Source organism: Phaenicophaeus curvirostris, chromosome 6 (genome assembly GCF_032191515.1).
Source record: "Phaenicophaeus curvirostris isolate KB17595 chromosome 6, BPBGC_Pcur_1.0, whole genome shotgun sequence".
In the NCBI taxonomy this organism is placed as follows: domain Eukaryota; kingdom Metazoa; phylum Chordata; class Aves; order Cuculiformes; family Cuculidae; genus Phaenicophaeus; species Phaenicophaeus curvirostris.
Genome location: NC_091397.1, coordinates 20,401,400 through 20,424,548, shown reverse-complemented (window position 1 = coordinate 20,424,548; position 23,149 = coordinate 20,401,400). Strand labels below are relative to the sequence as shown.

At 37.7% G+C, this 23,149-nt stretch overlaps 1 protein-coding gene across 6 annotated transcripts in view; it reads right to left on the bottom strand.

Annotated features, from left to right (window-relative positions):
- The window catches only part of NEBL (nebulette), a 412,617-nt gene that overhangs the window by 314,429 nt on the left and 75,039 nt on the right, over window positions 1-23,149 (bottom strand). For 5 of the 6 annotated variants that reach the window (XM_069859522.1, XM_069859519.1, XM_069859518.1 and 2 more), the window contains 2 exons: window positions 10,987-11,102; window positions 1,517-5,007 (listed from right to left, as the gene is read on the bottom strand). In XM_069859522.1, the coding sequence (XP_069715623.1) occupies window positions 4,831-5,007; window positions 10,987-11,102 (293 nt within the window). In that variant the 3' untranslated portion in view covers window positions 1,517-4,830. Of the gene's footprint in view, window positions 1-1,516; window positions 5,008-10,986; window positions 11,103-23,149 lie in introns of those variants that run through there. The other variant, XR_011337639.1, reaches the window with a different exon arrangement.

Here is a 23,149-nt window from a genome sequence, read left to right as displayed (position 1 = left end):
TAAGTTTGAAAACTCAAAGCTTCCTTAGTTAAAACAAAATACATCTTTCATAGTTTAAATTACTGGGTATGGTAGCTTTGCAGAGTATTTTTTATGAATATAATACATACATAGTGCTGGGTTTAATATTTTATTTCAATGATGTTTAATGTTACGCAAAATAAATTTTATGTTACATCCACTGTGACATCAACTAAAATGTGAACTAGCTTGCATAGGTTAGTACTTTGGGCAGCATGATGTTGCTCCAGTCCACCAAGGCTTAAATATTCACAGTGTAGAGGAAGAAACAGGAATTAAAGCATTTCTACTAAAATATATTTTAATAGCTGGTGTTAACTTTCTGCATAACAAAACGCCAAATTAAGATGTTACATCATATTATCCAAGAGTAAGTATATCTGTCCTTTGAAAAACAATTGTTACCTTCATAACTACATACTCCCAGATACAGTACAGTTTTGCAAAATAACTAAAACTTTACGCACTTTAAAGCAAACATAAGCCAAACTGCACAGCGGTTCATTTTTGCTTTTTATATCACATTGCAAAAACCAACAGCTGAGAGAGATTCCAAATCATGCTAATCAGTTTCAATAGTCATTGCTGTCTTCCAACAATCTAGCAATTCCAACAGTCTAGCAATTTCTAACAGTAATATTAAATACACATGATTGAAATGCTACAGTATAGCTTATTTCCCCCCTAAAATAATTATAATTAAACAAATGTCAACAACAACTGGATTACAACTTAAGTACAATATGCAAATTTTATTTATCAGACACAAGAAGCATATGAAATTCCTTTGAATATACTGTTGTAGTGCAGGCAGTTTAGGAAATATAGCTTTCAGATTTTCTTTCGAAAGGAGAGATGGGGCTCCTATGGCATAAAGCTGGAGAAAACCACCAAAGCATTAAAAAATATATGTTTTTCTACAGCTCAACAGTACTTTGCATCTGCCAGCACATCAGTTTGGAGATCTTCTTTCAATAGCATCTTTTGCCTGTTTCAGTACATTATTTAAACATTTACTGACTAAAGCGTATCCTGTATTTTAAATGGAGTAGTAATCAAAATAATTAAAATCTAACATTTTTTACCCTGTATCACTTTCTGTCAAAGACTTCTGTATTTGTCATTTCTTTTTCATTGTACAAGATGACGTGCAGTCACTGTTCAATAAAAACAAGAATTATTACCTTTCCCAAATATTGGAGACCTTCCATATCCCTAAGGAACACTTGATAGGGACACATTTGTCAAAAATATAATCCATGGGAGGTGATTCCCTGTCAAATCCCAGTCTGCTGAAGTGGTTTATGGTATGTCAAATGTAATCAAGAAAACCCTGTTTCATCAAGATTAAATGCTAATGTTCCATAATGAAAAATTACAACTGCAGTATCCATAAGTAGCTTTGTTTAGAAAATGAAGATTAGCCAGGCAAGAAAGCATAATGAAAAGCAAGGCACCCATTTGTTCTTGTATATATGTATGAATATGCTCTGTGTTGTTTTCTACATTTATACTCATGTTAGCAAAAATTACAGCATATTGTATCTTCTTTACTTCTAAAATGATTAAAATGGGAATGTGTGAACTTCCAACCTGAACTTTGGAACATCTTGGGAAATTCGGCCCTTTAAAAGCTTTCCCCTTCCTCCAGAAAACTGTTGTCTACAGGAAGAAAGTACAGCGAGGGGAGCATGCTATGTTAAAAAAGAATATATACTTAAAAGGTTACAAGACAGCATATAATGTCTGTTCACTCCTATATCCGACTGCGTGTAATAGACTCCAACATATGCCTTGTAAAACCTGTGCTGGTGCAATTACTAGTTGACTTCCTTTCCCTACCTTATGAACTTCAGATCTTAAAAAGCATTTCTTGTATTTACGCTCTGTTAATTTGACACCTTTGATAGCATTGCTTAGAACAAAGCTGCATAATGACACTAAAGTTTGTTCTATATCAAAAGGCCATCTGAACATGAATTACTAAGCATGTACAACATAAAAACCTGACTACATGAATAACTTAAAAAAAAGATCTTAATTCTGCTGACATACCATTCTCAAGAGAAATACAATACTGTTTTGTTTTGTTGACCTTTTTTACTTTGCAAATTGCTTTCGCTGCTCTACCAGGCTAATGAATATTCAGAATTCATAAAGGAAATTTTATTTTCATTGTTTAGCATAAAATAGTCCTCTAATGTCATCAAATGCTTGTTTTCTGATTTACTTTTCACTATACATAGTGTTCAACACTGCAAGCTACCTCATCACTTAGGAAGAATGCTAGTGTAGTCACAGGCGGAGGCTATAATTTTCGTAAGTCACTAAAAATTGCAAATTCATACAATATATCTATTCCCTGTATTTTCTTTTTATTCATATCTCATTAACAAACTGATAACTTGTTTTTATTGTTGTCAGCATTACATGGCTAACGACCAGCACAGCAGCAAGCTTCTCCCTCAGGCATCATCAGAAAAATTTGCCAGCCATACTAAGATGGGGTTCCTCTCCTTGCTGTTGATGGCTGGTGATGCAAATCAACACAGAAGCAGACTGCTCATTTCAGAGTTTCTAGCTCAGCTTACCACATCAGCCTTTTGAAAAAGCCATTTGACTTGCAAAGCTTGCTAATTCAATGTGGAAGACACCAATGCTGCAGAAGGGTATGTTGCAGCAACAGCTCTATATGCAAAAGTTTCAAGAATTTTAAAATTACATCAGTGTCACCCATACAGTCTGCTTATTTACAGTATCACATCCCTGGTTTTAAATTACAGTTTTTGAATTTAGATGCTTCTGGTCAGCTTTAGCCTTGAAATAAGGTAGCTGACAAGTAAGTACAGATGATTCCACAATCATGAACATTTTCAATTTTTTTTCCCCAACACGCCCTCTTTGGCAGCTGAGATCAGCCCCATGTAGGCAATACCTAAATAAGAATTGCACGAGCTTTCCAGTTCATAATTGTGTGCAAATAATAAAACTAGCAGGTATTTGCATTGACAACTTTCAGTTGACATAACAAATGCATACTGCCTCCCTTCTTTATTCTTTAAATAGATAATGCAGGCTCGTCTGCTTTGTGAAACTAGAAGTCATCTATAAACTCTACATTTCATTCTGCTTTTAAAATTTCAGAAATGGAAGAAAGCTGCACAGGCTCAACATTCTGAGAGCTACTCCCAAATTAACTTCTCCAGCATGCCTGAACCCCACAAATGATACTACTAGCAAAAACATTTTCTTCCTTACACATGTATGCATTCTCATGGTAAATTCTCACGTGAACTCTGTTTATCCTCCCAGAGTTTCTCCCTGGGAGGAAACACAGCACCCTCCTGGCAGGCAGTCAAAGCAAAAGCAACTTCCCTGTGACACAAGCCTGCTGACTCGGTCCTTCTTACAGGTCCATTATGTCACCAGTTATTTGATCCTCTGCTTAGCCTCAGAGAGTGAGACTTGGATGTCTCAGTTCTGATCATAAATTAATGAACTGCAAATAGTGTGTGTATGTCAGCAAAACATTTTTACTGTTTTCTACAGATGGCTAAACTGAAGCATGATGGCATAAAGTATGTTGGGCTTCGGTTTCATTCATTTTCCCTTCAGTGTCAGTTATGAGAAAGATTAAATCAGAAAAAGAAAACAGTATTTCTCCATCATTAATCATTTGGCAAGTGTACAACTCACTGTTAGTTCACCAAGATTTTTGGAGAAAACTGAAGCAACAGGCCATTGGGCTGAAATGCACTACAATAACCAGAGCTCTCCTCCACTCCTCAGTGGAGGTGCAAGTATTTCTGCAGCAGGGGTAGGTATATTAGCTCATTAGCAAAGCAGCCATTAAGCGAGTTACCTGTGGTAAGTAGGAGGAATGTGACTGCAGGCTTTGTGCGACCGCACAGCAATGGGGTATTTATTTACAGCAGTACAGCAGAAGGTAAAGGAACATGAAGTATTGGTTGTACACTGCCCTAATGGAAGTTTAAATACTAAGTATTATTAGGAAGAAACAGAATAGGTGACAGGTTTTATATTCTAAATAGTATTTGCAAGGAATTTTCTGTGGAAAAGACAACAAAGAGCCACAAATTCAGGCATGAATCTAACTGATGAACTGGGAAGGAAGCAAAGCTGATAGAAGAGGTTACTGTTGGAAACAAAAGAAAATGGTAATCCAGGAATAAATGTGGGTATGCAAGAATCAGGAATTTTTTTCTGTCAGAACTGTTTATGCAAGGCTGCCGAACAGCAGGGGTTTTTATTTGATGGGGGTTTTTTACTAGCATATTATTTGTCGTTATTTCAAATGATTGAAATATCTGCTAAACATTTTTATTTTTATTAGGATGCTAACTGTTCAAACATTAAACACCTTCATAATAATCTGAAGATGTGTTCAAACTCAGTTTGTTAACCTCCTATGACTTCAGAGTGCCATAAGAAGTAAATCAATTTTAAGGTTGTTATTACAAGAGAAACAATGTCTTTGAGGTGTAGGGAAAAGTTATTTCCCCTTTACAGCTAATTGACTGAAGTCTTTGTAGGATTGGCAGCACCGGGCTTCCATATGTTTTTCAATTTGAGGGAGAACTATCACAAGCAATGCTGTTCTCAAAGCTCTGAGCTTCTTGTTGATTGTTTATCTTTCATATAAGGGACTCTAAATTGTATTCTGAGTGAGAATGCAGACTGTTATAGCGGTCATAAAGTAATGAATGTGTACATTTAAAAGATTCTTCTTTTCTAAAAGATTAGATTTTGAGTAAACCATAATAAAGCTCAAAGGACTACAGACAAAAATTAGTTAACAAACTCAATATAATTTGCTGGAAGCATTCCTGTTTTCCCAGTTCTCTGAACAGTGCCATACATCCAGCCATCATCAATTGGTTGCACATTGATGATATAATCACCATCCCTGAAGGAAACTTCATCTTCATCTTGAGCACTGTAGTCATACATAGCTCTGTATGTTCTCTGTTGAAGGAAAGAAAACAAGGCTGTAAAGTCTGAAGCCTAAACAGAAATAGATTCATTGTCTTCTTCACACAAAGAAAATTAAAAGAGCAGGAAAATAAGAACACAGTGAGCAAGGCCGAGAGAAATCAACAGTTACCTGTTGAAAACCAACAATACACCCTCGACCCTGTCAAATATACAGTGAATACAGCCACTTTTTCTGAGTAACAAAATATTTTTGTGATTTTTGTGAACCTACATATTGTCCAAAATCCTCATACAAACAGATTTCAAGCCATTCACTGCCTCTTGAAATATTCCAACTGTTGTTTTATATATTCACTAGTAACAGTTCATTGCACCCTGCCATGGCTAGCTGTGCTTCTGCTCCCTATTTGCATGATTCCCAAACAGCTTCTCCTGTGCCTTCACCACAGAAAAGAAACACAGTCTTCATCCAGACCATTAACTTTGTCATTTCACTGACTGTCCTTCATTTCATTAGCATTTTACCCTGAATTAGAATTAGGAATATATTATTACCTAACGAAAAAACAACACCAACAAGATTTCAAAAAGTCTGCAAAAATTAATCTTTAGAATACTCATTCTAGTATATTTAGATAAAAGACAGAATACAGTTCTAAACAGAACACAAAGGCCTATCATTAGCTAAGCGAAATTTCTCTACACCTCTATCCACTGCAAGCCAAGATTTCCATATTCTTTCTAAATAGAGTACGTATTTCCACTCATAACCAATAAAATGCAATCATTTACTTGAATTCAAAGTGGATTTTCAAACTCAGAGGGAACAGTCTTCCCTTGTATCTGAATGCAAAAGAAAATAAGCCCATTTTAAAATTCCCATGAGTACTTTCTTTTTCTTACCCTGTCTCTCACCAGAAGTCAAAAGCAGTTCAAGCGTCACTGATAATATTCAGTTTCCCTAGCAGCACTTTTTCATGTGTCACCATATCTAGCTGAATTTTTCTGGTACAATGATTTAAAGAGAAAAAACAGTAAAAACAATATTTGAGCTAAATACCTAGTACTGTGGTCTGAACCTCTTTAGAGACAGCAAACTTTGTTCTGCTTCCCAACTGAGAAAAACAACTCTGTATTAGTTTTAGTCCATCTCATATATGTTTTTTGAGGATTTTTAATGATATTATTTCCAGAAAAGATGGAGATTCCTCCTCACAGAGTGAGTAGGCCATTTGTCACATCTTGGAAATGTGGGATTATCTAATCCAAACACTATAGGACAACTCATTATTACTGTACCCATGCTAGAAATACACTTTTTTTCTTGATTCTGCCTTTATCATTGGCAGTGCAGATTAAAAACTACCAATAAATCAACTTCTAGTTAAACACTGGAGACCACTCCTGACTAGTCTACTCTGAACTGTATTCGAGTCTTGCTCTTTATAACTGTTCTCTGCCATGCATTGTAATGTTGCTGTCCTACAGGGTATGACCCAGTATAATTTTCAGACAGAAGTTTGTGGTTTCTTGGTGGTTCCTTAATGTCTTCCACATGTTCATGGAAGGCAATGAAAAAAACCACTGTTATTTATACACTACATGGAAGCAACTAATTGGGAGTGTTCTATTGAAACAAAGAAATTTACACTCAATAACCAATGTGGTTATTAAGTAGGGATTCTTTTTATTCAGCGTTGGAGCAGCACTGGGATTTGTCCTCAGAGTGCTTCTACCCAACAGGGATTTCAGAGAACTTCATATTCATAGTTTTTCCACAAAATGACAAGCACACCTTATTCCTGAAACCTCATTGCATATCCAGGGGGTTAAAATTAATCCCATACAGAGTCATTAAAGCTTGGCCACATCTGAGCGGTTAGTCTTACAACTCTGAAGGACAAGAAGGTAAGGAACCTTATCATTATTTTAGTTGTTAATCTTTTTTTAACAGTTGCAGATGACATTCCATCTCACCATTTACAAATTACCATTTCACTATCATCACCAAAAATTCCCAAAAGATCCACAAAGCAGAAAACTCACAGTCAGAACTGGTTTCTGCCTTTGAGAATCTTGGGTCTTTTCCAACTATTTCAACCAATTTCTCTATTGCGCCTTTAAACTAACTCAAAAGAAAAAAAAAACACAGTGAAAAATACACTATTACAACAAGCTCAGCAGTAGTTAGACCTTTATACAATTTATTTCAAAAAAATGGTCCATTTAAGAAAAATGGTAGTAAGTCAATACCTGACATAAGGTAGAGAATAGATTTTCCTGTGAGCCACGCTTACATGTCTCCCTTAAATGGGCAAAGACTGGGGAAGAGATTAAATGTTTTACTAAACTAACATATAATTGGAGAAAAAGAGAGAAGTTTTCACTCACCAAGAAGGATGTTCACTCATCTGAAGAACTTCATGGTACAGGACATACAACTGCTGTGTCCTTTAAGGCAGTTTGACTACATCACTATGGTGGCACAGTTGAGAAGACAAACTGATAATTTCAAACTTTAAAAAATAAAATTATTAGGGCCCTAAATGCTGCTGAGAAACCTAAATTTATGGCCTTAACACCTAATTAGGTGTTCAATGGCTGTCAGGAGAAATCTCCATAATAATCCTGTTAGCATTTAACGCCTAATTATCACTTCAGAGTGTAGTCTGGGCTATATAATTGAGAATTACAATGCTTAAAGGACTCAAAGCAGGGATTTTTAAAAAGTATTTTAGTGAATTATTCCTCTGTCAGTAGTGAGTTTAGAGCACAAGAGAGTATAAGAAAAGGCTGGAATTAAGACAGTCAAACACCCACTTATATCCAACCTCCTCATAGGTCTAACTTGCAGCTACTGCTTAAACAGAACAGTAAGTCTTGTGCATATGAAACACTGAAGCCCAGGTTTCATATTCCCAGCTACCGATCCAGATGTGAGCTGACAGATGTACAGCTCCACTTCAGCCACCAGTTTGTACTTATTCTATGAATTGCTCCTTACAAGGAAAAGTACCTGCTGCAGAGTCCTTCACATAGAACAGCCATCTAGGAAAGCCAATTTGCAAACCTAGGTTTTGGTTTCCTACCACTTGTAGTTATCTAAAGAGGTGAGAACACTCTCTATTATCTTGCAAAGAGACAAACAGACTGCAAGGGTCCATTATAAAACATTCAGTACTCTAAGCAACAATTTAATTCACCTTCTTATGCAGAACTGTTCACAGAAAGTAAGTAAAAGTTCAGAATCAGAAAATTAAACAAGTTAGCCATAAACAAAAAAATCTACTCAGCAACTGTGGTAGAATGATGTTCAAAATTAAAATAAATAAATAAATAAAACCACCATAATTTGAAAATTTAGAAATTAGAAAATTTATATTTCTCAGTATAGAAAACTGGTGTATGTGGTTATAAATTTAACTCATGTCACTTGGGAATCCTGATTTTATAACAGTGCAACAAACCAGCCAAAATGGGTAGGTTTTACTACAGCAGCTAACTCCCCAATCATCCTCGCCCTGAGATAACCCATGGGATCTTAATCACTCTCACCCTAGAAATGTCTTGGCCAAACTCAGGCACTTATGGGTGATTTTGTCACTTCCACTGCTTTAAGTTAAGTCTCAAAAACTGCTTGTGTTTTGAGACTACTATTCGGGCTTGGATTTCTTTTCTTTCACCTCTTCACCTTCTTACTTTCTTCTCTTAATTCTCTCTTCTCCCTGCCTGGCTTAGCTAGACAAGGCTTCATCTCTGGCAGTACTACTCCAAGCCCAGAATCATACAGGCAGACAAAAGGAATGAACTTAAAATTGTCTGAGTTAGTCAGGTCTCCTAGGGCACGTCCACACATTTGAAAAGCACTCCAATGCTGCCTTCCACCTCCAGTCTGTGAGAAACGCTACACTTAAACCCATCCCCAAACAGAGGCTTCCCCTAGCACACACTGGGAACCCCTTGTGCCATCCCAGCTGCTGAGTATAGCATGCCCAGTACGCCTGGATAAACTGCACAAGCTAAAGAGTCTTTTGATGTGAAAAACAGGGGAGCATGCCTGGTTTCTAGCTGCATAGAGATGACTTATTTGGAGCAGAATCATTGTCCTAGGTGGGGTGATAAGATCACACTCTGACTTTCTCACCAGCCTGGCAAGTTAGCAGTCAGCAACAAGCCAGCAGGCCTTGATTTTCTCCTTCTGTACATGTTTGGATCCTACTGTCTTCAAGAAAACCCAATCAGTTTTTAACAGCAACAAGATCCATTCAAACTAGGGCATTTTCTGTTTCATTTTTTCCACCATAAACAGCTATTATCACTTAAAAGAATATCAAATTACAACAGTTTCATAAAAGGGATAAGAAATTCTGTTGAAAGGAGAAACTTGGTCAATTCTTTATTTTTCAAATGCTTTAACTTCACTCCCTTCCTTGACCTATTAGCTTTGCATTACCAGTTCTGGAGGGAGAGGCAAGTGATTATTCTCAAGATGATTGAAACAATTTTCTTTCAACAGGTAAGCCAAGTAAGTCACTGGGAGATAGAAATATCAGGGAAATAGAAGCCATCTACCTGTCCAGATAGCTGCAAATGCTGCTACATGCATTTCAAGATTTGCAGGCATCTCCATTCTCTATCTGCTGGATTTGAAGGCTGCTTTGCTCCTCACTGACTATCGAATGTGCTGCTAAAGCCCACGCTTCCAAGTCTCCCACTTTATGGACTCTGGCCCTTTTGGAAAGCAACCAGCCCCTCAAATGCCTTGCAATAGCCTTCAAAATTAATGGTTGATTCCATTTACCAGCTGCCTCACGGCTGTCATGCAGATGTCCAAAGAGTTTCCCAGGATATTGGTTCACCCAAAGATGCAGGTATCTGGAACCCAGACTTCCAAACAAGTCAGTCCCCTCAGCCTCCAAGCAGCTGAGAAACTGACAAGTCTGAGAGCACCCAAACTTCCCAGAAAGCCATGATCTCTATAACATAAAATGTCATGCAGTTTCAGTCTTAAATAAAATTGCAAGATTCAGCTAATCTTTAAGACAGCATTTTTCAGTTCAGCAAGCTCCAAGTTTGGTTCATATTTAAATACTTCTTCAAGGTGACAGAGGTAGTAAATATACTTCCATTCAAAATAGTTTAAAATTCAAAATTATGATTCAATATTTTTAAGGTAAAACATGACTGTATCTGAACTATAAAATCTCTAGGCAGTGATAAGATAAAAACATGGTAACCATTAGAACTGAACTTTTCTACAGAGAGTTCGAAAAGAAAAAAGAAGCTTGATTTCCTAAAAACCCCAGCTGCATACCCACTCAGCACTCCTTCCATGACAGCTACTTCTAAAATGAAATATTCACTCCAGCTTTATATTCCCATCAACGACAATTATGAACCACAGTCATGGTTTCACGATAAAGCTTCTTCTCAGTCACCCAGCAGTAACTCAGTTTGGATCAAGCACGAGTGGGTGCATGACTTGAATTGGGAAGGGCACACCAATACGGATTCTGAGCTAGCTTTATAGAAGCAAAGACAAGCAATGTGGATAGGTACAAAGCCTGCAAGTACAAAATCAGCAAGTCAAAAAATTTAAAACCAGTTTCAATCAAAAGACTTCTCTTAAGAGATCTGTGGCTTTCACACAGCGCTAGGAGCCTGAATTCATTGCAGAGCATAACATCAAATCTCAGCCTATGAAATACTGTCCAAGTATTTACTATTTGTTTTATCAGGTTGAAGATTCAGTTCAAAGATTCTCCAGCCTTCTGGAGATCATAAAGGTGGTGGGGTTTTTTTAATCCATTCTGACATAAAAAGTTCTTGCCATTGCCCTTACTTAATCCTTCTTATACACAAGGACTATTACTTAGCGTTTAGGACTAGGATGGTCAAATAGACTACTATACAATCCAAAGGGGACCAATTCACTCATATTTAAAAGACTTCACAACCGCCGATGATGTTGCTTACCAAATAAAATTGTTCCTTAAATCAAATACTCACCAGACTTGCTGAATGAGGCTGTGAATGCATGGACCTCATGGATGACATACTGGTCTGGTGCATGTATCCATATCCTTGGGACTGGCTTTGCTGATATGCCCCAGGGAGAACAGGGGCTGTGTGTTAAAGAAATAGAGACATATAACTGTAAATATTTTTTTAAAAGTCCTTACCTAGCATTTTGTTGAAATTGCAGATTACTTGCACTGTAAATAATAATTTATTATGAAACAGTTCAGAAGTATTTCCATATACAACTTAAGGTTTTCCATGGGTTGATTCACACTTAAATGTAGCCAAAGATATAGCAATAGATCCACATATGCTACTAATGCTAGTTGAAAGGGAAAGTTTAATGTAGAAATCTGACCATAAAATGGCATACAAAAGCTTGCGACATCATTAACTCAATTTTGACACTGCCATAGATGACACACTAAATATCAAGTTCCATAAACTGCTACTTCATAAATAAAGATTTTTGAGAAAAGCTATTTACTAACAGAGTTTTGAAATGTTACAGTAGAAATTCCCTACAATTAATTCCCAAATTATTGCAAACCAACTCTTATCTATTGGGCTATGGACAGAGAAGGACTATAATTCACAGGTAGAGACAGAAATGTAAAAATGTGAGACCACAGTTGAATTTCTTAGTTTATTCTGATTCAGAGATCAATGGCTACTGAAATCTTTCGAAGTCCACCTCTTCCAGTATCTTTCTCTTACCACACAATTGTTCCACCTCTTTCACAAATATATTATTCACGTTATTTTAACAAGTATAATATTTTAACAGTCCCATAGGTTAATCATCAATATGTTGACTCATATTGTACCAAGAGCTGTTGAAAGAGTTAATACAATCAACAAGGTCTTCCTGCTTCTATTGCTTAGTAGGAAAGCATTTGTGAACCTTCCACAGCTATTGAAACATCCTACTTCATAAACAGACCAAATCAGAATAGGTGAAAAACATGTTCAATCAAAAATCTGTGAGAAATAAGCACAGCATAGTTGACTATCCACTATTTTCCCAGCTAGCCCAAGAAGCATTTTTAAAGTAAAATTAAGAGACTGAATTGCTTTTCAAAACATAACAACTAAAAGTTTAGTCAACACACATCTATGCATCTATTGCATGACTCTGGTACACTCCGAGAATAAAGATTTTTGGTATGTATAGAGGCTATTAGCCCATCCCCCACTTTTCTTTACCAGAATTTTACTAATTCAAACAGAAATTCATTTGGTTACACTGAAAAGAAAATGCATTTCTGTGGATACTTCTTCAAGTGGTCCATTTAGCTGGTATTCTGTCTAACCCTGCTGACAAAAGCTGTCTTCTGCTTACAGAAGATGGAGCCCATGCAGCCCATGAGTCAAAAAATCTTCAAACATGGGGTCAAACAGCAGTCTGATACTTTGAGATACAACTCAAGGGCTTGCTAGGAACTGGAGAAGCATTTCTGGAATAGGCATCACACACAGATTCCAAAAGGGAAAAAGCTAATGTACGATTTAATGGGGTTCACAAAGTATGGAAGGACCCAGGACTTGTGAAATTAAGATACAGGTGAAGCAGGAAACAACTATTAAAAAAAAAAGCTAGTAGCATTCATATTTGCAGTAATAATAGTTTATCCTTTTCTGCTTCTTGAGTGAAAAGGACAATAAATGCGTGTGAGAAAGGATGACAGAGAAAATGTTTGCTGAATTTCAGAAAGGTCAATCTTGCGCTTTCAGCAAGGTGTTTTACCTATCCTTCTTCCCCAAATAACAATATCACTTATTTCAATAAAGTTTTTTCTTAAAACATCCATTTAGTTCTAGTTAGAATGTTTGAATGCACCAAGTATGTCACTGCAATTCAGGATGCTATGTTTTGCTCCACTCCACTTATAATGATAAGTAATGCTGTATATTTAACTAGGGGGTTTCTGATTTAGAAAACGTTTCAAACTATTGTAATAAATAGATTTCTTCGCTAAGTGGGTGAAATTAAAGTGATACACAGTCAGATGCAACACTGGAACATGATGAATAATGGATGTTTTAGAAGTGCCAAGTTCATTCAAATGACATATGAGTACAAAGACATTTTAAAGCAGTTTAATCATCAGAGAATTGCTGCTCATTAACATGTTCACAGGATTATCACACATTAAGTGTGTCCTAATAGTCCTAAGTAGTTCATCAAATAATTTATGTTTCAGTGTTGTTACAAGCTCTTCTACATGACCAGATGTAGCCCTTCATGAGAAATCAGAGAAAAACATAACTTAAACAAAGGTTCTGCAATCAAGCTGGAATTAATACATTTTGCCTAATTCAGCACCAGCATAAATGTGGGTCAGTCCACAGAAGCAAATGGAGTTTTGTCACCTCATACCACTAGTAAATTGGTCATGTGGGTTGAAAACCAAGCACAGCTTGAATTTTCTAACTTAATGGGAAGTATTATCTTAAGCTGATATTGGCCACTGATCAGTCAGCACCCTGCTTGCTCCACAGTGACAAAGGGCTGGTAGCTTTTCCCTGGTTCCTGGCAGGGGCAGACACTCTAATAGATCCTTCTTCTTCCTAAGACAAGTGAAGATGCTGGTAGAAACTTTTTTACTCTTGCTTCATTCTCCTCAAAACAGATCTTTCTCAACTCCTGCCAATCATTCCTTTTCAGTGAAGGCGGAAAGACTAATGAAGGTCAGCTTCATTATAGCCTCCAATCAACAGGCTTATTTCATGGAGGATAACCCATGCCTCCCACCTCCATGACAACTGCCAGCAGCAGGTCTGATATGTGCTTTTCTCTTCTGCAATCAGCTTCTCGCAAGCTGAGAGAATTCTATGAAACTGCCTCAGTGAACCTGTTTGCTAATCTACCTGCAACAACGGAAACTGTAAGCCCAGGGAAATAAAGCATTCCATCCAAAGCAGGAGAAATTCTGGGAAGCATTAGAAGCTGAAGTATTGGAAAAAGACTCTATACAAACAAAAAGAAAGAAATTCTAAGACTAGCTTTGCTAATTATCTTCCAGTCTTTTATTTAGGTGTTATACATATGAGCACATATATCAGCATGTATCAGTGTTGAAGACATTTGACTGAATAATTCCACCCCTTTTTCCCCATTAAAACAATACTGTAGTAGGGCTGTGAAAAATTATCAACAGTTTTTAACGTTTTTTGAGCAAACACAGTTAAGAAATCTCCAGATAGTTGTCTATTTGGGAATCACACAAATAAGCAGATTAGTGAAGAGACAACAGATCTGAGCTATGTTTCTGGTGACAATTCAAGGTGAGATTAAAAGATGCAGAAAGAGAGTTCGACTTTTCATCATCATCGCCCATAGTTAACTCCAATCTTTTGGCTCAAACCAAAGAATAAAGTTCTATAACATCACTGACTGCAACAGCAGTAAAAGCAATGGCTTAGTTAACCTAAGGGAATGATAAAACACTGCTGGAACACAAAATTCATTTAGCTGAAGCCAGATTTATTGGTGAGGGAGCTGAGGGCTGACCATTGCTCTCAGAAGTACAGGTGGATGTTTTCTCTTGTTGCATTAAGACTTCACCAGGTGCATTCTGATGTATAAAACCTTACTTATTTTTTTCCTGTCCCACTTACCAACCAAGCCAGATACTCATTTTAAATTATCTACTTGAAGGAATTTATCATATTTCTTTAACCATATCTTTATAGGCTTCCCCAGTGAAAAGAAAGACAAAAATGAATGAACTTAATAAAAGGCAAACAGAGAGGAAGACTCCAAGAAAAAGAGAAAGCTGAAAGAATAATAGCAGGTATCAACTGGCTGCAGCAGACAACGGAGTCAGCAGAGCGTGTACCAACCAGGACATGCTTTCAGCAGAGCCTTGATAATCCATGGTAAAAAACAATGTATCCACAATACTAACTACTGTGTTTTTGCCATTTATTACAATACATGCCATTTAATGGACCAGATGTAAAATAATAATCACTTTATTTACTCGTACAGACATCATGCACTTTTAAGCATTTATTTCACTTTACATGTAGAAGTTATCTCAACTCATGTTTTCACTACCAGGCTACTAAGATGTCAGAGAAGACATAAGAGTATTGCAACATTTTGTAATAACGAAAACAACATGAGGGAGTAGTCAAGTGAAAAAAAAAAAAAAAAACCAAAAAAAACCCAGAAAATTATCATTATGTGCTTAATTCTAGCATCTGTAAGAGCATGATCAAGCTGTAGATTTTCTTGGGAGCACAAAGGTTGCACTAAAGCCAGAATATAGCATTATCATACACCTTTGTGTTACTGACATTATGACTTGCTCACCTGAAACAGACAAAGCTGCTGATTGGAAACATTTGTTCCACAAATACTGAAATCCTTCCCTTGTTTTGCTTTGCTGCCGCCTTATTTTCTATAGGTTGCAACATCTAAGGCAGCCCTCATGGTCTTACTTTACAAAGACTCTCCCATAGCTTTAAGTCCCTTCTTTCTTTTGCCCTTCCCTTAGAAATTACTCAGCTACTTCCCGTGCAGCAGAAAACACTGTCAAAGGAGTGGGCTATAGGCAGCCCATCCCCGATTCCCACTGCATATCTGAGGCTGATGCTCCATGAGGTGGCTGAGGCAGTGTAACATCCCTACCACTCTTTCTCTTCCTCTCAGCTGGATTGTTTTTCTGCTGGCTTGGTGACCTAAGCCAGCTCAGTAAGGGATCAGGCCAGCAACAGATGTAGTGCAAGGAAGGAGGCAGGACTGGGTACCCAAGGCCACAGGCAGCAGAAGGCAGTAAACTGCTAGATCAGCTCGGTTGTCCCAAGGTATGTACCCTCAAGCACCTCACTTCTGCCCAAGCTCCCTCTGAGTTCAAACCACAAAAGAACCTCTCATAGATGCTTCCCTCCAGATATTCCAGTATCTAGCTCAAAACAATGCATCCTGTGTAATGCAGAAAGCCATTGTGTGCTTGCAGGTGGCATGCACTGCTCAACCATGTGCATCCTATGTCTTCAGAGTATTTGAAAAAGTCATAGTGGAAGTTTAGAAAAGATTAAGCCTAATGCAGCCAGCAAGAGCTATTTACTTGACAGTAAAAACAGATAACAGAGAACTTAAAGTCTACAATGAGTGTGCAAGGACCGTCCAGATATAGAGATGGTGAAGGGGTTGAGATGAGGTACAGAACTCTGAAACATGCCCATTGTACAGAGCATGTGGATAGTCACTAAAGGACAGCATAAAATGTAGTCACGAAGTACAGAAAACAAACAGAAGAGTGCAGATGTTAGATACAGATAACATCAGGAAAACCTCAGTTATAGTTTTCACTGTAGAACTGTTTGCCAAGAATGCTCCTATCCCAAATTACGATTAAAAAAAACACAAATATGTCAAAGGTTCATAGAAAAAAGAAATTTTAAGTATCAGATAAATAAACAATTCTATGCCAGTAATTTCAAAAGACCTACATTTAGTTTTTATAATTTTCAATGTTTATTATGATGTATGGACTCTTTAAAATTAAACATGTTTCCACATAAAGCCAGATTCTTTGTTTCAAAAATGTCAAGCTATAATCTTAACAATCTCAAAACTGAATCAAACTGGGGGGGAGGGTGTTGGCACTGAGACATTAATCACAAGTGATGCATTCCTATGAAGAAGTTTGGCATTAAGCTGCTATCTTCTGATGAACAATATTGAAAAACTCCCAGCCAGCTCTAAAGTAAAATTGCTCAGCATTAACTTTTCAAATAAGCTAGGAAATAGACACACATACTCTAAACTGATTATAACTCTTATCTATTATAGAGTTTTATTATTTTCTAGCCAGAAAAAGTAGCACAGCACAGTCAAATTTAGTGGGAATAGGTCAGACTGCATAAGAATATAAAAAGAACTAACCTGAAGATTGCAGATGGTGAGACCTGATACAGAACAGTGCTGTTTTCATAACTGTAGAGAACAACATTGTAAAACATCTTGGCATTTTTTCTTGTGACAGTAACTTTCTCTTCATTTCTTTTCTTTCCTTTTTTTTTTTTTCCTCTTTTTCTTGCCCTTTACTTGTCAGTTAGGCTGCTTTCATGGATGTTTGAGCTACTGGGCTTGTTGCTCTCAGTGGTGCTGTCAGAAGCAGCAGTTTGTCTGCATACTATCCATTACAAGAGTCAGTAATAGTTAGTAAATTGGAATATCAAACCCAGATATAATTAGGTTGTTAAAATAACAACCTGAAAGTATGGCCTAATTCACACAGGATGCTAATAAATATCTGCCATGCTCACTGACCTCATTAGAATTGAAGCTCTGAACTACTTGGAGTCAGTGGCAAATTCAGAGCACTAGAAGCCTAGGAAGTTTCCATAACCTAAATTATAAAGCTATAAGAAATAAAATATGCACTCTTCAAATCAAGGTGAATGCAGGGGGTGGGAATCAACAGAATTATTTATTTTGTATTAAAATAACTAACAGTATTATTCACAACGCAAAAATCAAAATGCTTACAACATTAATTACAATGGATAAAATAAAATGTTTTAAACTAACATTTGTGTCATGATTAGATTAATTTGTGTCATGATTAGACTAACAGACTGTGTTGAGTGCCATTATTTTATAACACCATTTTATCAGCTAGCAATAATTAAGCCTAAATATATGTACCCACTATGTAAACTGAAGTAGATTATTGTGGGAATGCAGAATCATACAATTATAGCACTTAACAGTAGCTTCATTGTAAGAAATCAAAATTTGATTCTGAATTAAATTCGTAGAATCATAGAAACTCTTGGTTGGAAAAGACCTTTGAGATCATCAAGTCCAACTGTACCTGTCCACTACTAAACCATATCCCCAAGCACCTCAGGGATAAATTACAGGGAACTTATAATAGAAAATCACACATACCTGTTTAGCATTGTCAAAGAAAACAGATTTTGAAAGGAATGACAAAAACAACATCTAATGTATTCGTGCCACGTGAAATGCTGTATTTTGTTCATAATTTGTTCTCCTTTTAGAAGGGGGACTACCTCATATTTCAATTACACCAGAGAGCAAACACAGTCATAAAAGTCTGACCTGTTACAAATTTCCTGATTTGTATGAACAACCAATAATATCAATACTGTTTACACCTGTCCTTGCTGTATAAGTCCATCACGCATCGAAAAACAGATGGAGTGGGAATTTGGGAAGTGTTACCTAGCCCAGGGGAAGAATGGCTGGCAAATTGCCTCTAGTATATCATAATCTATGTGTCTGGTCATTTAGGCCTTCTTAATTCATATTTTGACAAATGGTGGACCAGTCAAGTCAATTATATTGTATTTCAGGGCAATCTATTTCTTGAAGTACATTCTGGTCTCCCTGAAAGGTCTACATCTCTTTAATGCAACCAAAACAGGCTCTTGTGGACATTTTGCCTTTAAATAACAGCACAGCTTTTATCCCCTTTCACAGTACCTGTATGAAAGCCCCATATTCAGGGAAAGCCCAGGCTAGCAGTCTGCAGAAGTCATGTCTGCAAGACATTAAATATCAGAGTCCAGAGAAAAATGAAAGAAACCAAGGATGTCCTGTTTTCTGCTGTCAATGTTAAAAGAAATAAGGACAATCAACTGAGTATTTATCCTCTTCAGCAAAAGAGGATGATACACGGAAGATTTTTGCCAAGACATGCTTGTGGATATTCCTTAGAGCGCCATTTCTTCTGAAAAACAGGTGGTGAAGGGATACCAAGTCACAGATCAAAAGCTTTGCAATCACTGACAATTGTAGTTGTAAAGCACCACAGAGTTTAAAGTATTAAATACTCATAATATTGTGCTCTGCCAAAGGAGAGGAGAAGAAGCCACATCCCAAACAACCCCCCTGAGTCCCTGCCTGTGACTATGTATGACTGTCAAGCAGTGGAGGTGGTGAGTGGCAACTTTACAGCCTGCAAAGAGCATCAGCTAGCCCTGTCCTGGCAATGTATACAGTTTTGATGAACCAAAAATGCCATCAGCTTCCCAAGACTGCCTTTGGAAAGGCTATTTAGGACTTACAGGCCACAAACACTTAAAAGAAAAGATTTTATAAATGTAATTCCATAGCAGCCCCTTAAAACATAAGCTTTTTCACAAATAAGCTGAAGGTATCTGTTATAAAACAGGGTGGTAAATGATCTCCCATGAAATTCAACAAGTAAAATGTTTCAAAATGTTACTAGCCTTTAAAAATATAGGAAGAAGCTGTTTGTATTATTTGCTTATACTGACATGTTTTTGTGGGTTTTGCTAAACAATAGGATAAAATGGAAGTGAACACAATACAAAATTACAATTTAGAATTAATGACAACAATTATTGTCTTCATCTGTATCTGTCATTTAGATTTTTATGGGCAATTACAATAATCTACATCACTTACAATTTAATTCACTTAAAATACAAACCATAAATCCCCCTTCCAGATCCCAGTGAACAATTTTTACTACAGCACCGTTTGGCTTCTAACCTCAAACCTAGAGTCCTATTTGTCTCTAGCTTCAAATCCTAAAACATCGCTTTAGTGTCATGATGATGAACAAAGAATATTCTAAACCAGTTAAATGTAGTGCAACTGACAAAACATTACATTTTTAATATTCAACTACAATTTTTTTTTCTAGATGTTTAATTCACTCATTTTCCTCACAAAAGCAGATTTAATACATTAAATACTCTACTGCAACCCAAGGACAAAATAACTTCTAACTAGGACTAGATTTATATACTTGGGTCATTTTTTATATGTATATTTGGAGCACAATTTATACAGATGCTATAGGAGTGGCTTGGCTGGTTGGTTTTGCTTGGGTAGAACCATTGACCTATCTGGATTGGGAAAATGATTTTTTTTTTATTATAGCTTCTAAAACATAATGTCTTCAACTCATCTCTACATCCTCTAATGCATGTACTTCCAGATACATGTCCTATATTGTATTATGGCTTAGGAAGTGTTGCAGCCCTTCAAATATAAAAGCAGTGCCTCCACTCATTTTCTATAGATTATAGCATAAATTGCTATTATTTTGTAATTAGTCTTCAATGTTAGCTGTACAGTCTGAAGACTTTAGCCTATGTATCTATTAGTTACTGATGTATTATAATACTTACATATACCTCCATTTCTACCACTGGTATTGTAACTGGGACATAATCATATCACAGGGCATCCTGCTTTGAAGTTCTGAATAAGAATTACAGTCAGGATTTGGTGTCACTGATGAATAAACCTTATTGCCAGCTGTCCTTTTTTGGCTGTTATTCTACCTAAGCTGCAGCACATCTCAGCTCAGAAAACACAGTACAATACGCCTTGCCTTTCCTCACACACCGCACCACTTTCTTTTACTTATGATGGCACAAATGTCTGAAAGCTAGCCTGAGGCACCCCCAGTCTTGGTGGGGCCACAGTGCACCACAGGAAGCTGCAATTTCTTCTTAAATTGTGAATAGACAGGTTTTTGCTCTAGGCTTCCTCACAAATGGAAAGAGTTAGCAAAATGTTAGCATGTTATGCTACTCACATGCCTTCAATTACAATTTGAATTCACATTTATTGTCCATCGACTGTTTCCCATTTGTTTTAAAGAGAAAAGCCTACAGGTTCTTCTCACAGAAGGTGTGCTTTGATTTTTGTGCAGCTATTTATTTGCATAGTGGGTACAACCAATCTGAGCAATGGCAGAAGGATAGCATCAATCAAGATAAAGTATGTGACTGCATATAATGTTACTAACGATATTTATTGTCTGCTGGATATAAAATTCTCTGAAGTGTACCAAAAGCTGCTCTAGGGGACCACACTGAATAACTGAAACAACTGCTTGCCAAGGGAGCCATTAACACTTCCAACTGTTGAGACACAAAAATTCCACTTTCTGCTCACTAGCTGTTTAAAGGAAATGGGAACATCAAACTCAGCCAAGTGGCAGGACAAACAGAAGGATCCCCTGAACTGCTGCCACACTACCTAAAAAGGAAACGGGATCTCTTCAGGATTCTCCTTCACCTGGATGTGTGGGAATTAGTTTTCGGTGCTGCCAGTTCCCAAGGTTATGGGAGACAAGCATGGGAATCAAAAACAGGCAGAGGGAATATAAGCAGAAATATTTTGGAAGTGTGAAATGTAAACCTCTCCCTAGAACACTAACTCATCCTCATGAACACACACTGAATGAAAATGTGCTTTCAGACTAATCACAATTTATATATTAATGTGGGTTATTTAGTTTTATTTCCAGAGGCCCGAATTGAACCTTACTCAAAACTTAACTTAGCCCTCACTTGGAGTGCCATAACTTGGCAGCCCACCTTAAATGCCTCTATGCAAACACACATAGCATGAGGAATAAACAAGAGGGGTTAGAGATGCGTGCACACCTGCAGGACTATGAGTTTATTGACGTTACAGAGATGTGGTGTGATGGCTCCTGTTACTGCAGCGTCAGACAAGGAGGATACTGGCTCTTAAGGAATGACAGACAGGGGAGATGAGGAGGGGGTATTGCCATCTGTGCCAATGACTGGCTGGAATGAATGGAGGTCTGCCTGTGGAGAAGATCAGGTTTGAGACTGTCTAATGAACCTGAAGGTGAACAAGTCCATAGGACCTGATTAGATGCACCCCCAGGTTCTGAGGGAACCGGCAGATGATGTTGCTAAGGTACTATCCATCATATTTGAGAAGCTGTGGCAGTCTGGTGAAATTCCCACTGACTGGCAAAGGGGAAACATAGCCTCCATTTTTAAAAGGTAAAAATGAAGACCCAGGGAACTATAGGCTAGTCAGTCTCACCCATGTGTCTGGAAAAATCATGAAGCAGATTGTCCTGCAGACTATGCTAAGGCACATAGGAAATAAAGAGGTGATTGGTGATGGCCAACATAGCTCACTAAAGGAAAATCAAGCCTAACAAGTATGGAGGGCTTCTACAATGGGATGATAGTATTCGTAGATAAGAGAAGAGCAACTGACATCACCTACCTGAACTCGTGTAAAGCATTTGACACTGACCCGCACCACATCCTGTCTCTCAATTGAAGAGACAGAGATTTGACACATGGACCGCTCAGTGGATAAGGAATTTACTGGATGGTTGCACTTAAAGAATTGCTTTCCAAGTGGAGACCAGTGATGACTGGCATTGCCCAAGGGTTGCTATTGGGACTGGTGCTGTTTACCACTTGTGGGCAACATGGACAGTAGGACTGAATGCACCTTCTGCAAGTCTGCTGACAACACTAAGCTGTGTGGTGTGATTGACATGCTGGAGGGAATGGACGTCATCCAGAGGCGCATGGACAGGCTTGAGAGGCAGGCCTACGTAAACCTCATGAAATTCAACAAGGCCAAGTGAAAGGTCCTGCCTGGGGCAACCCAAAGGAGAAATACAGGAGATTGTATTGAAAACAGCCCTGTGTAGATGGACTTGGGGTTACTGGTGGATAAGAAGCTCAACGTGATCCAGCAATGTGCCCTTGCAGCCCAGAAAGCAAATCATATCCTGGGCTGCATCAAAAAAAGCAGCATGACCAGTAAGTTGATGGAGATTATTCTGCCCCTCTACTCCTCTCTGGTGAAACCCCACCTGGGGTATTGCATCCAGCACTGGGGCTCTCAAGATTAGAAGGACATGGACCTGTTGGACAGAGTCCAGAAGAAGGCCACAAAGATCATCAGAGGGCTGGAGCGCTTCTATGAAGACAGGCTGAGACAATTGCGTTTGTTCAGCCTGGAGAAGATAAGACTCCAGGGAAACCTTACAGCAGTCTTGCAGTACCCAAACAGAGCTTCAAAGAAAGATGAGGAGGAACTTTTTACAAGGGCGTGTGGTGATAAGACATGGAGTAATGGCTTTAAACTGAAAGAAAGTAGATTTACATTAGGTATAAAGAAGAAATTCTAAACTATGAGGGTGGTAAGGCACTGGAACAGGTTGTCCAGAGAAGTTGTGGATGCCTCTTCCCTAAAAATGTACAAGGCCAGGTTGGATTGGGCTTTGAGCAACTTGGTCTAGTGGAAGATGTCCCTGCCCATGGCAGGGGATTTGAAACTAGATGATCTTTAAGGTCCCTTCCAATCCAAACAGAATCACAGAATCATAGAATAACCAGG